The sequence below is a fragment of the Lepidochelys kempii genome, chromosome 26 (genome assembly GCF_965140265.1).
Source record: "Lepidochelys kempii isolate rLepKem1 chromosome 26, rLepKem1.hap2, whole genome shotgun sequence".
Classification (NCBI taxonomy): Eukaryota; Metazoa; Chordata; order Testudines; family Cheloniidae; genus Lepidochelys; species Lepidochelys kempii.
Window position 1 is genome coordinate 6,567,770 of NC_133281.1, and position 13,204 is coordinate 6,580,973.

The 13,204-nt window shown below is 55.4% G+C and overlaps 1 protein-coding gene across 4 annotated transcripts in view; it reads left to right on the top strand.

Annotated features, from left to right (window-relative positions):
* RHOBTB2 (Rho related BTB domain containing 2) overlaps window positions 1–12,044 on the top strand; it is a 32,513-nt gene extending 20,469 nt beyond the window's left edge. For all 4 annotated transcript variants that reach the window (XM_073324895.1, XM_073324896.1, XM_073324894.1 and 1 more), the window contains 9 exons: window positions 2,299–2,500; window positions 2,822–2,925; window positions 4,376–4,561; window positions 5,027–6,045; window positions 7,480–7,598; window positions 8,831–8,981; window positions 9,686–9,774; window positions 10,392–10,497; window positions 10,739–12,044. In XM_073324895.1, the coding sequence (XP_073180996.1) occupies window positions 2,299–2,500; window positions 2,822–2,925; window positions 4,376–4,561; window positions 5,027–6,045; window positions 7,480–7,598; window positions 8,831–8,981; window positions 9,686–9,774; window positions 10,392–10,497; window positions 10,739–10,983 (2,221 nt within the window). In that variant the 3' untranslated portion in view covers window positions 10,984–12,044. The remainder of the gene's footprint in view (window positions 1–2,298; window positions 2,501–2,821; window positions 2,926–4,375; window positions 4,562–5,026; window positions 6,046–7,479; window positions 7,599–8,830; window positions 8,982–9,685; window positions 9,775–10,391; window positions 10,498–10,738) is intronic.
* Window positions 12,045–13,204: the final 1,160 nt, after the last annotated feature.

Consider the following 13,204-nt stretch of genomic DNA (forward strand, 5'->3'; position numbering starts at 1 on the left):
TTTAACTGATGGGCACTTTGGGGGCACTGGGAAGAACATGTTGTAGTTATATGTTTCAGAGGTCTTCGGAAGAGCTTACTACTTCCACTTCTCTCCTCTTCTAGGGCTGAACTGTGGAGGGGGCTAGGGGGAGCATGGGGCTTGGGCAGAGAAGTGGGAGTCCTCGGGCAGGATTCCTTATGGCTGCTTTAAAAAAATTCTGTTTGTCTGATGTCTTTGCCTTGTGCCCATCGCCACAGTATCTGAGCACCTACCTAAAGCTCCTTTTCTTTCCTGGCATTGCAGTTAGCAGAGGTCTTCTTCAGCAGGATATGAGCACCTCAGTTAAAATAATCTTTGTCCTGGGACATGCTGGTTTCCCCATCAGCTCAGGAGCTGGCCTGATGCGTTGTCTTTGAACCCACAAAACCTGGGGCCTGATCCTGCTAGGTGCTGAGCCCCTGCAAGTGAAGAGTGCTCAGCGTCTGCCAGAATGGGGCTCCTAAGGAGCTGGTCAGGGATGGTATCATTGGAAAGTCCCTTTAGTACTTTTAGCTTCGGCTACGGAGAGCTGCATTCACATCCCCTTCCGCAGCTCTCCGTTGCTATCGTTACCTTGGCATTAGCTCTGCGTGCCTGTGGGTTGGTGTAGGCACACAGCACCTCAGAAGACCTTTGCCTAGAGGTAACGCTGCTCGAGAGAGAGTTCAAAGCTGGGCAACTTGGGTTTGTGGTTACAAAGAGAAGCTCTTTTCCCCTCTTTCCTCCCCACGGTAGCCTTGCAAATCCCTGGTTTAAGCTGCCATGAGTTAATTCTGTTTGCTGCGGACGCCTGCTCGCTACATGTCCAGAGCTCGGCGCTGGCAAAGCATGGCCGTGTGTGGCTAGGGCTGCTGAGAGCTGGCTCGGAGCCTTGGCCTCGCCATGCCCAGTTACAACTCCAACAGCGCAAACATCCTCCCAGCGGGGTGGGGGGTGTGTGTGTGTGTAGACATCTGCCGGGTGGGGGAGAGAGGGAGGATGTGTTTGCTCAGGTGGATCTGGAAGCTTCCCAACACTGGGAAGGGAGGAACAGGGGAAAAAAATCTCTCTCACATGACCAAGCATGAGCCTGGGCTGGAGGGAGGAGAGTCCAAGCAAACAGACAGGGCATGTGTCGTATCAGAGGCAGAGCAGTGCATGCTTCCAGGAACCCATTACACTGTAAAGGGAATTCGCCTGGAGTGCACATTGAGAAGGGGTGGGGAACTGCCTTCGCTCCGTTCCCCTTCCAAGGGCTGTTTGTTGTTCTCTGCTCAGAGCTGCTTTGGGTGGCCTGGTCCCCGCTGGGCTCTCATTGGGAGAGCGGGGGAAGCAGCCGGCCAAGGTCTCTGCAGATCAGGGTGGCTGGGGCCGTCAGGGGTGTGAGGAAGGGGGAGAAGCTCATGAGGACCCCGGATGAGATTCCCTGCTAGGAGAAATGACTCCAAGCGTGTGACAGACGGAGTGACTCGGACGGCCTGGCAGCTGCTTCCTCCGTGGGAAGGTTCTCTGGGAGGGGCACAGACCATGCGGGAGTCCCTTTAAATCGGGCCTTGTGAGTAAGGCAGGAGCGGAGGTGAAGCTGGAGGGTGCCCACTCCCCGGTGCATTCCCAGGCACTGTCCCTTGCCCAAGCAACCAGTGCTGTTTCCCAGATCCCCCCTGCCCTGGCTCTGAGCACCTGCAGGGGGCGTTGCAAATCCCAGGGTCCCAGCCCGCTGCTCAGTGGCAGCAGAGGCTGAAGTGGGTGTAAGTTTCATTCTCTTTCCGCAGGTGCAAGTTTCCCTAGGTTGGGTGCTCCCAGAAGATCCCAGCCCCGGGCCTCGCCCTAGGTCTCAGTCAACGGTGCTTGTTAATTGGCTATCTCCCCTGGGGTTTGCCATTGCTCTGCCTGGGAAATCTTTTCCCACTGGGATGAGTAGGATGGCTGCTTCCTGCCTGCAGAGTTTGGGTGGGGGTGGCTGGCCACTCTGGGGGAAGAGAGGACCCCCTTCCACTTGGCCAGTGGAGGGCTCTCTGTGGAGAGTGGGGGTCCACCCTACTGTGGCCCATTGGCTCTCTGGAAGGGAGCCCCCCATGTGTGCCCAGTGGCTCTGTGGGAAGAGGCCCATGTTGATCATGTGGGCCCAGTTGCTCTCTGGGATAGCAGGACCTCTCTCCCGCAGATTAGTCCAAGGGCTTTCTTGGGAGCAGAGGAGGCAGAGGCTGGCCCGGTGTGGCACCCAGAGCTGCCTTGCAAACAGGTCTGGAGCACTGATCCAGCGTTTCCGCTGGCCCCTCGCCCTTGCTTTCTCCTCAGGTCCCAATTAATGGATTCTGACATGGATTATGAGAGGCCAAACGTAGAAACCATCAAGTGTGTCGTGGTTGGGGACAACGCGGTGGGCAAGACCCGTCTCATTTGTGCCCGCGCCTGCAATGCCACGCTGACCCAGTACCAGCTTCTCGCCACCCACGTACCCACGGTCTGGGCCATTGACCAGTATCGTGTTTGCCAGGAGGTGAGTGACGTCTGCTTCGCGGGCAGGACTGGTGCCGACGGGGCTGGGGGGACTGTAGCTGTCACAGGACACCCCTCTCTTGGAGCATGGTGCAGAGGGGTTGTCCAACAGGGCACGCACGATCATGATTGCGGTCCACCCTCCCAAGCCAAGTAGAGGCTCAGACCAGGGAATTCTTCCCCTGCCTGGGGTCAGCAGTGTCATTAACTCCCTTTTAATGTCCTACCTCCAGGGGGAGAAGGGAGCTAGCTAATTCCATCCCCTGCCCCTTCCCCTCTGCAACCTTACTTAGAAAGTGGCTGACCTTTTCTGTTCCATCAGGTGCTGGAGCGCTCCCGAGATGTGGTGGATGATGTTAGTGTGTCCTTGCGACTCTGGGATACCTTTGGGGACCACCACAAAGATAGACGCTTCGCTTACGGAAGGTAGGGTGACAAACTGGTCTTTCCTGCGGGCCTAGGAACTAGAAGGAGAAAAAGCATGAAAGGGCAGGTGCATTGCCCCCGGGGGGAGGGGGGTGAGTGGAGAGGGAGGGCTGGCTTCCATGCCAGGAATGTGCATTGCTGTTCTGGGGGGCTGCTCCCATGTTGGGGAGTGTGCATTGTACCGTGGGGGGGAGAGGAGGGTTGGCTCCCATGTGAGGGAGTGTGCATTGCATCCTAGCCGGGAGGAGAGCTGGCTTCCATGCAGGGATATGTGCATTGCACCCCTGGGGGAGGGGAGGCTGGTTCCTGTGCGGGGATGTGTGCATTGCACCATGAACGGGGACAGAGGGCTCGCTTCCATACAGGGAGTGTGCATTGCACTTGCGAGGGGGAGACTGGCTCCCCTTCTAGCTTTAGGTAAGTCGAGGGTGCAAATGGTACAAGTCACTAATGGTTCACATTGTATTGAGTTTGAGGTTGGTGAAACACACCCACAGAGTTTAATACAGACATCTATCCCTGAAATCACAGAAAAATGAAATAAAGCAAGATAAATATAACAACCCTCTTCTCCTACCTCATCATGCATACTTATAGCCTTAGGCTCGCACAAAATAAAGCAGTCTCCCAATGTTGACATACATACAACCTTATGGAGACTGGTACCAGCAAAAATAGAAGAAAAAGCAAGGGGAGGTCCCCACAAGACAACTTGTTCATACTCAGGCTTCCGCCATGGTCATCCCTGATGTCCCAGGTGGGGCTTGGTCTGATCATCTTTTATACACATTTTCCTGTTCCATCCACGTGTCCGGGACCGTATTTGATCAGGTTTCAGCCCCTGCCCATGAGTGATATTCTGGCTAGGCACAATTCAACTTCCCACAGGTAATACCTCGGTTACATCAATTATTGTCCCGATGTGGTTTTTCCATGGTTACATATACCCCAAAACCCCCGAGAAATCCATTACTTCAGCCTTCTGTGATGTACTTTTCAGCACAAGCTACGTATTGCAAGATGTTGCTAAATCTTCTAACCTTACATTAAGCAGTCTTGCTAACTCCTTTGCTAGACTATCAAAACTAGTAACAGGCCCACAATGCCACAGCTTATGGCCAAGCCTGCCTTAGTGGTTATCCGGATTCTTATGTTTCTCTACTTGCATGTTTTGCATAGCTACTGTTTCACTATTTTAAAGCATTTTAAAGCACAAAATATATAATTTAATCTTGCACCCTAAACTCAGGTCTGGATTTACAGGTCAACACCATGCAGGGAACCAGCGTTTCCTCCTGGTGCTGACCCCTTGTGCAGGGAGTTTGCCTTGCACTTATGCACCTGTGCAGGGTAGGTGCATATGCTCCCATGCTTGAATCCTGTATGGGATGAGTGCATGGCCCCTGGGGGACAAAATCGTAATGGAACCCTGTCTCTTCTCCACTCTCAGGTCTGATGTCGTGGTTTTATGCTTCTCCATTGCTAACCCGAACTCCCTGCACCATGTTAAGACCATGTGGTACCCAGAGATCAAGCACTTCTGCCCCCGAGCACCTGTCATCCTGGTGGGCTGCCAGCTTGACCTTCGCTATGCTGACCTGGAAGCAGTCAATCGAGCCAGACGACCCTTGGCCAGGTAGAGATTGGGATAAAGCAGCATACAGGATGTGAGGAATGTCAGGGTAAGCCCCAGGGGACACATATTGCTTACCAGGGAGTGGACGACCGCTTGCAGAGAGGCGAGGCAGCAACTCCCTCCAGATGGACCCATGCTGTGAAATCGGCAATACAGAGCAATTCTCTTTTGGGCATGTCTGTGGGAGAGGAACAGAGAGGGAGAAGGGAGGGAAAGAATAGAGGATAGCGAGGAGGGGAGAAAAATAAGACGAAGAGAGAGCCAAGATGGCACTGGTTGACCCCTGGGTATGATGTTCCTGGCCCCAGGCAGCCTGATCGGCCCGAGGGAGTTCTGTGTTTGCCACTGCACAGGGCCTTACGCTCCCCTATGTTGTACCTCTGCGCAGTCCCCTGGCTATGTGTTTCAAGGTCGCTGGGTCTCTGAGCAGCTCTTACTGTTGTTCCCCACCCTTCTCTGTTCCAGGCCAATCAAACCCAATGAGATTCTGCCACCAGAGAAGGGGAGGGAGGTGGCCAAGGAGCTGGGCATCCCCTATTACGAGACCAGCGTGGTAGCCCAATTCGGCATCAAGGATGTCTTTGACAACGCCATTCGGGCCGCCCTCATCTCCCGCCGGCACCTGCAGTTCTGGAAGTCCCACCTCCGCAACGTCCAGAGGCCGCTGCTCCAGGCCCCTTTCCTGCCTCCCAAGCCACCCCCACCCATCATCCTGGTCCCAGACCCCCCTTCCAACAATGAGGAGCACCCAGCCCACCTGCTGGAGGACCCACTGTGTGCAGATGTCATCCTAGTGCTGCAAGAGAGGATCAAAATCTACGCCCACAAGATCTACCTCTCCACCTCCTCCTCCAAGTTCTACGACCTGTTTCTGATGGACCTGAGTGAGGAGGACCAGCAGGGTGCGGCTGGGGGCAGTTCTGGGGCCACCGCCGCTGCCGAGCGGATGCTGCACCAGGAGGAGAGGCACCATGGGCGTGACTTCCTCCTCCGAGCCGCCAGCTTCGACATCTGCGAAAGCACCGAGGAGTTCAGCTCCAGCCAGCGTCCACCGTGCCTTAGAGCCTCCACCAGCGACGGGATCCTACGAGGCAACAGCTACGAGAAAGGGCAGCGCGGGCTGAGGCGGGGGAGGATCCTGTCCTCCTGGAGCCGTGCCTTCGTCAGCATCCAGGAGGAGATGGCTGACGACCCCCTGACCTACAAGTCCCGGCTCATGGTGGTGGTGAAGATGGACCCTTCCATCCAGCCGGGGCCCTTCCGGGCGGTGCTCAAGTACTTGTACACGGGGGAGCTGGACGAGAACGAGCGGGACCTCATGCACATTGCCCACATCGCTGAACTGCTGGAGGTCTTCGACCTCAGGATGATGGTAGCCAACATCCTGAACAACGAAGCTTTCATGAACCAGGAGATCACCAAAGCCTTTCATGTCAGGAGGACCAACCGTGTGAAGGAGTGCCTGGCCAAGGGGACTTTCTCTGGTACGGCCCAGGGGGTTCCCTGTTGGAGCGATAGCTGTGGGGGACTCGACTGCTCAGGTGGTGGGGGTTTGCTCACCAGTGAGGAGGAGCCGGGGGCTCTGAGGACTGGGTGTGGGGAGCCTTTATCACCTCCCTCTGGGCCTGGACGTGACACAGGGAGCCTTTCTGAGTCTGGTCTGGGTCAGTTGTGACTGAGAGTTGACACCATCTGATGGCTATTAGATGGCCCGTGAGTGAGAAGGTGCATCTCAATCCAATTCCTGGACAGGCATCTGTATCTCAGCTGCCACTCTTGGGATCCCTTGTTTGCAGTCTCAGGAAAGGGACCCAAGGACTGAGTGGGCCGTGGAGGCCGAACTCTGAGGCTTAGCCGTGCTCCCGCCAGAAAAGGGCTGAGGCACGTTAATGGGGCAGCTTCCGGCACTGCTGCCCAGGATGTCAATGTGCTACCAATATACAGGCTGTCCCTCTTCAAGGCTGTCCAGCCCAGCCTTTCCCCACAGCTTCTGGAGAGCTTCCAGTGCAGGTTTTATGTAATTGTGACGTCATAGTTTCTTTCTCCCAGAAAGCCCTAGCTCTAGCATCTGGTGTCCTGCAAAATTTCTGCCCTCCAGCCAGTTTTCCAGCTCCGGTTATTTAAACAAGAGCAGCTCGAGCAACTTAGTTTCCACTTGTTCTGGATTATGTAGAATTGTCCCCTTTCATGATGGGAAACCCACCATTTATGGGACATATCTGGGCCCTGAGACCCCTTCCAGGGCTTCTGAAACCACATCCCGGTAGGACATTGCCATGATATTCCAGTACCATGTCATCACGCTTTGTCGTGACATCATGGTACGATGTGATGACATCTTGACGTAAACGTCCCAGCATCACCCTGGCTGAATTTGTTCCATTCAGACAAACCCCAAGGTCACATAAGTAGCCAGTAGCTCCTCTGAATTAGAACTCGGGTTCCAAGGGATCCGGGGAAGACAGCGAGGTCCTGGGGATAGAGAATCAAGAAAGGTGGCTTCTTCCACTCTCTGGTCTGCCAAGGATTGGTTTGCAGGCGTTTATCCTTTTGTGCCTTTGTTTCCCCATCTGTAAAATGGGAGTCGTGTTACCTGTAGAGCACGCTCAGAGCTGTGTCTGAAAGGCCCTGTCTAGGTGGTAGGTTTTGTTCCAAGCCCTCCCGCAGGATGCTCACAAGCAGGCAACTGGAAATAGGAAAACCTTGTAGAGCGTCGTGTCCAGAGAGTTGGCTTCTCCTGGATTGTTCCCTGGGGCGACTGCCTCTTCTGGGCCTGCGGGTTCGGCCTCAGAGTTATATCCTTGCTGGGTTTCTTGTAGGGAGGGGCAGAGACGCTGGCTGAGGCTGCTACACACATGGGGGGCGGTTGACAGGCTGCAAGCTCCTTCCTTGATGGACGCCCCTTTGCTTGGTTGCAGATGTCACCTTCATCCTGGACGACGGTGCTATCAGTGCCCACAGGCCCTTGCTCATCTCCAGCTGCGACTGGATGGCTGCTATGTTTGGGGGTCCGTTTGTGGAGAGCTCCACTCAAGAGGTGAGGAGGGCAGCAGCAAACGCTGTGGCAGGGTTGGGAATTGCCTTCTCTTGCTCTCCCTCCCGGCAGCCCCGCCCGGTGCCGCCGAGAGTCCTAGAGAAGGGAACGCAGCCTGCTCCATGCAGCACCCGAACAGCGGTTCTGATGAGCAGGCACTTCCGCTCCCTGCATCGCTGTCGTGGCATCCCAGTGGCCCAGAGCTACAGCATTAAGGAGGGAAAGAGAGAGACTGAAAAAAGCCTAAGCGCCTTTTGCACTGACTCAGCGCTTTCCCTCTCTCTAGCCAGGGCCCATGGGGCAGAAAGGGAGGGAAGCCAAGATTTCACAGCAAGCAGTGACTGGCTGGGGTCAAAGGGAAAAGTCCACTCAGCAGATCCTGTAGGTTCCACGGAGCAGGAGGAGACCGGGCAGGGGAAAAGGGACATTTGGGAGGGCAAAGGGGAGTTCCTGAGACAGATCTCTCCATTACACACGAGCCCCTCTGTGCCACTCGGACAGCATAAAGTAGCCTTGACGTGAGTGGGAATGGTCCCCCGAGATCTCCCTTGCACAGCTTGAGAACTCACGGAAGGAGTCTGTTCCCAGTGTAGTGGGTGGTCGGAGCGCCATGCACTGTGGCTGTTCTCTGCTCCCCAGGGCCCATAGGGGGTGAATATGTTCTAGCAGCCTTGGGGCCGTTCTGACTTACACATGGGGCCAGGCAGGGCCCTGGAACAGCTGGAGAATACAGGAAGTGCAAAGGGGGCTGAAAGTCCGTCCTCCCTCTCCCTCCCTCAGCACAGGAAGGGGGTAAATGAGAATCAGGCTCAAGCACTTTTCGGGGCCATTGCCCACGCTGTGCATGGCCTGATTGAGAACGAGAAGTCTGAAGAGACAAAGAAAAGCTCAGACAAAGGGATGGGGGTGCAGTCAGACAAGGGGTCGGTCAGAAAAAGGTGCCGGCAGACAGACAGGGACGGTTCAGGGGGTGGTGCAGGGAGCATTTGTGCCAGGGCAGCTTACCCTGCTTGGCCACGGACAGCTGAAATCCCCAGCGCAGACAAGGAGGCGTGGGTGCAGCCAGGCCACAGAAAGACCAAGCAGGTGTGATTGAACCAGACGGATTCCTACTGCGTGGGGGCTGGGGAGAGGCAGCGCGTGCATCCCCAAGCACTGGGAGCGTGGGGCAGGGTACAGAGCCTGCCCGCCCTGTGGAAGGTAACCCTGTCTGTGTCCACACTCCTCCTGCACAGGTGGTGTTCCCTTACACCAGTAAGAGCTGCATGCGGGCTGTTCTCGAGTACCTGTACACCGGCCAGTTCAGCTCGAGCCCGGACCTCGACGACATGAAACTCATCATCCTGGCCAATCGGCTGTGTCTGCCGCACCTGGTGGCTCTCACAGGTAACTTGGGGGGATGTGAGAAGGGCCTGTGGTCAGGCAGCACCCAGGGCAAGCCAGGCTTTGTCACCCACAACCACATCCTGAATCAGGGGAAGGGGGGTTCTGTGACCCTAGCTTACAGCTAGAAATGAATCTGAATGATCAGGGACTGGGGGGTGGGGGTGGGGGGCTGCTGGGGTCACTGGCCCCTGTGGAGAAGGCAGCGAAAGCTGGGATGTGACCATTTTATCTGGAGTTCCTTCCTCCATCAGTGAGTGAAAGGACCCAGAGGCCCTCCCTAATCGGGGACTCCATATACCCATCTCCATCGGAAGGGGTGGTGACTTAGGGAGACGGGCTTTGGGGTTCTTCTGCCAGCTTTCCAAGGTTCATCCCAAAGTGGGTTGAACCCGAAAACCAGTGCCCAGTAGGATGGCCTGACAGCACTTGTCCATGTAAGGGAGGGGGCTTGGGACCCCATGAGTATGGGCTGGCTTGGTGAATCATTGCTGTTCAGAGGCATGACAAGCTCAGTGCCGAGTCTCCCACTAGGAGTGTGGGTTGCAACATGGCAGACGCACCCTGCTGGGTCTGTCACCATTACCCATCTCACACAGGTCCAGTGGCTTGGTGCTGGAGGTAAAGCCGGCCGGAGGGCAACACAGGTCCACTTGCCTGAGTGGTTGTCTGTAGAACGCTCCCTAACCCCTCTGTGTGTGTTACAGAGCAGTACATGGTGGCGGGCCTGATGGAGGCGTCGCAGATGTTGGTGGATATCGATGGGGACGTCCTCGTGTTCCTGGAATTGGCACAGGTACGAGTTGCTCATTTCTGGGCAGTTCCAGTGCTGCCCTGTGGCTTTTCGTGGCCCGCTGGCGATGGCTGTTGCTGCACTCGCAGGGGGATGAGAACTCCAGGAGGGAAAGGCCAGGAAGATGAAGTGGAGCTAGATAGAGAGCTTTTGCGAGCAGTTCTTCATGCTCTATGATCCCGTCAAGTCTTGCACGCTACCACAGGGCCAGCTTGGGTCGCTGGCTGGATGGGAGACCTATAAGAGACACTGGACAGTGCATGAAGTGGTGTGGTGGAACTCTTCCATCAGCACTGAATCTAATGGCTCACCGGTGGGTGTTTGGGGCTGCCCCCTTTCAAACAGGATGTGAAAGCAACATCCTGACCTCTCACGGTCACGGAAAACCCTATTGCAGGGTGGCCAAATTCCAGGGTGGGTAGCTGCCTGTCGCATTTCCAGCGGGATGCCATGTCCTCCTCCACTTCTCTAAAGGGCTCTGCGGTTAGCTGTGCATTGATAAACGACGCCTGCCTTCCACCCCAGAGGTGGCTGCACTGCAGTGGCGGTAGTGTGTAAGGCAGGTGATGTCCCCTTGCAGACATTGCGCTGGTGCTCATAATGGTCGATCTCTCTTCCAGTTTCACTGCGCGTACCAGCTTGCAGACTGGTGCCTTCACCACATCTGCACTAATTACAACAACGTCTGTCGGAAGTTCCCCCGGGATATGAAGGCCATGTCAGCAGGTCAGTGCTCGCTGCTGCCTTCTTCATCACTCACCAGGACAGTGGAGTGGAGTACAGCCGGGAGGGACGGTGGGGTCAGCCCTAAGAGGCCCGGGGAGGGGTAGCCAGGAGAGCACTGCCCTGCATCCTGGGAAGGGGTAGTGAGCTCAGCGCTGTGGGCACTTGCCACTGCAGGGCTCGGTGGGATGCCACCTCCTCTGGTTTTGTTGTTAACATGCCCCTGGGCTGCCTCTCCCTGCAGAGAACCAAGAGTACTTTGAGAAGCACCGCTGGCCGCCTGTCTGGTACCTGAAGGAAGAGGATCACTACCAGCGGGCCAAGAAGGAGCGTGAGAAGGAAGACTACCTCCACCAGAAACGGCAGCCCAAGAGGAGGTGGCTTTTCTGGAACACCTCCTCCTCCCCTTCTGCCTCCCCTTCCTCATCAGCAGCCACAGCCTCCTCCTCCTCCTCTTCTTCCTCCTCCTCCTCCTCAGCTGTGGTTTGACAGCCCCCCCTTGCCCTCGCTGCAACATCCCTGTGAGAAGGCGGTGGCCGACCGACCTGTTACCAGCATCTGGTCCACCAGGCTTGGAGTAGACACCACCCGCTAAGCCATTCCGTGGAGAATGTGGAAAGAGTCCTTGGTAGGGTGGGCACATACCATACAGGGGGGCTCAGGACTTTGAGCCCCTGGATCCCCTTAGGAGTTCTCCAGGGTCCTGCTCCCTGCTGTAGTTGCTCTGGCTAGAGACAAGGACTGGGTGGCTTTCAGAGCAGGGCCCCCACAGCGGAGTTGCTGGCTTTGCAGAGACTTGTTAGCAGGAGAACCTCACATTTACCGGAGCGTGAGCTTTCTTTTGTTTGAAAAATATTCTACAAGGAGAAAAATGAAATTCCTTCGGGTTCTGCTTTTATTTTTTAACTGGAGGTTGTGTCTTGTTTTGTCCAATGGTGACTCACTCCTCCTCATGCCTGGGACATTTCAAACCACAGCAGGAGCATGCCCTGAGATTTCCGCTGGGGCTCCTTTGACAGGGAGCAGCCTGTTTCTCTTTGCACTTACCGGCCTGGCTCTGGCCTCTGGAACATTTGCTTAGGCAGGGTGCATCTTCTGGGACCAGCCTAAGCCTGGACAACCTTCCAGGAAAGCCCCATGGATATCCAAGCCGCTTCAGCCTGGGAATCAGTCTTGCTTTGTTGCAGGTGGAGAGTATCTTCACAAAGCATCCAGCTCCTCTGACTGAGAGCCCAACCCCAGTCCTCTGCCTTCCTTCCTGCTTAGCCAGCTCTCCCAGGAGGATGTTGCATTTAACAATCCCAGCTGGGGTCTGCTGAGATTCTGTGAAGAGGCTGCAGGTTTAGCCAGGGCCAAGTGGGGGGCGGGGAATGAGCTGAGAAGCAGCCTACCCAGAGGACTGTTTTGGGACAGGCTGCTTCTGCACCAGTGTGGGACCCCAGACTCTGACTTCTTTTTAAAAGACCCCTCACACACACACACCCCAACTCCCAGTGGTTGGGATTTGAGCTTTGAAGGCTCCATTGTAATAAATGGTATTTTAAAGACCAGCATGGTCCCTGTGTGTTTGGAAGGAAGCAGGTGCTGTTTGGGAAGGCAGGGCCCACCTGCCACTGCGGATATCAGTCCTGACTAATCGCTCCCATGCCCTCACCAAGCCAGCCACACACCTGGCAAAGCCACGGGCTGGCTGGAGGTAGTTTAAGGCAAAGCAGCTGAGTACCGCCACTCACATGAAATGGTTTAACAGCAGAGCCGTCGATCAACCTCACGCAGGCAAAGCTCCCATTCAAGTCAGCAGGAGTTTTGCTACAGGCCTGCCTAATACTATTTTGCAGGCTCCATCCAGAGAGGCACAGAGCAGCGATTTGCTGGCAGCCACATGCTGAATCCAAATTCAGCCAAGGAGCCAGCCTGTAGTCTGATGCCCTCTCCAATTGAGGGTGGTACCTCAGGGCCTGCAGGCAGGGGAACAAGGCAAAGGGAGAGAACATACGTGCTTTGGCACGGTCATCTCTTTTGATAAAGAGAGCATCTGGAACCTGTTCTAGCCCATCCCAACAACTGTTGAAGGAAGAGCTGTCCCACAGAGCAGCTTTGGAGGATGCTAGTTTCATATACAGGTGTCTTGAAGGATCTTTAAAACATATTTTTACACCTTAGTGAGGTTACTCATCTCCCCACCAGAGGGCAGGGACAGTTGCAGAAGTGTGCATTTTGCACTCAATGCCCCACCTGGAGCAGAGGGCCAATTCCACTGCTACAAGTCATGTCCACCTCCACAAGGCTGGGCTATACCCCTGAGCAGTAACTGACCAGGGATGTGGTAGGTAGTGAGGAATTAGGGTCTGATCCAACAGCCATGCATTCAGGGGGAGCCTTTCCATTGATTTCCCTGCTTGTTGGGTCAGGTCATTAGCCTTGTTGCTGGTGACAGCTAAAATGAAATCGGGGAGCTCTGAGGGCAACAATCCTCTTGATGCGCTCTGGCAGCATGAGACCTTTCAGGGCAAGGGCAGGATGGGGTAATCCATTCCATCTCTGTACCAAAAGAGAAGGGTCATTTATTCCTTTGCTGGTCCCCTCCCTGAGAGGGGCACTTATCTTGTGCACATCAAAAGGGCAGGTCTGCTTCCACCTCCCATTAATTAAGACCCACTTCAGCATCTGCCCAAGGCAGTGCTTTGTGCACAGGAAGAAAAATTCAACC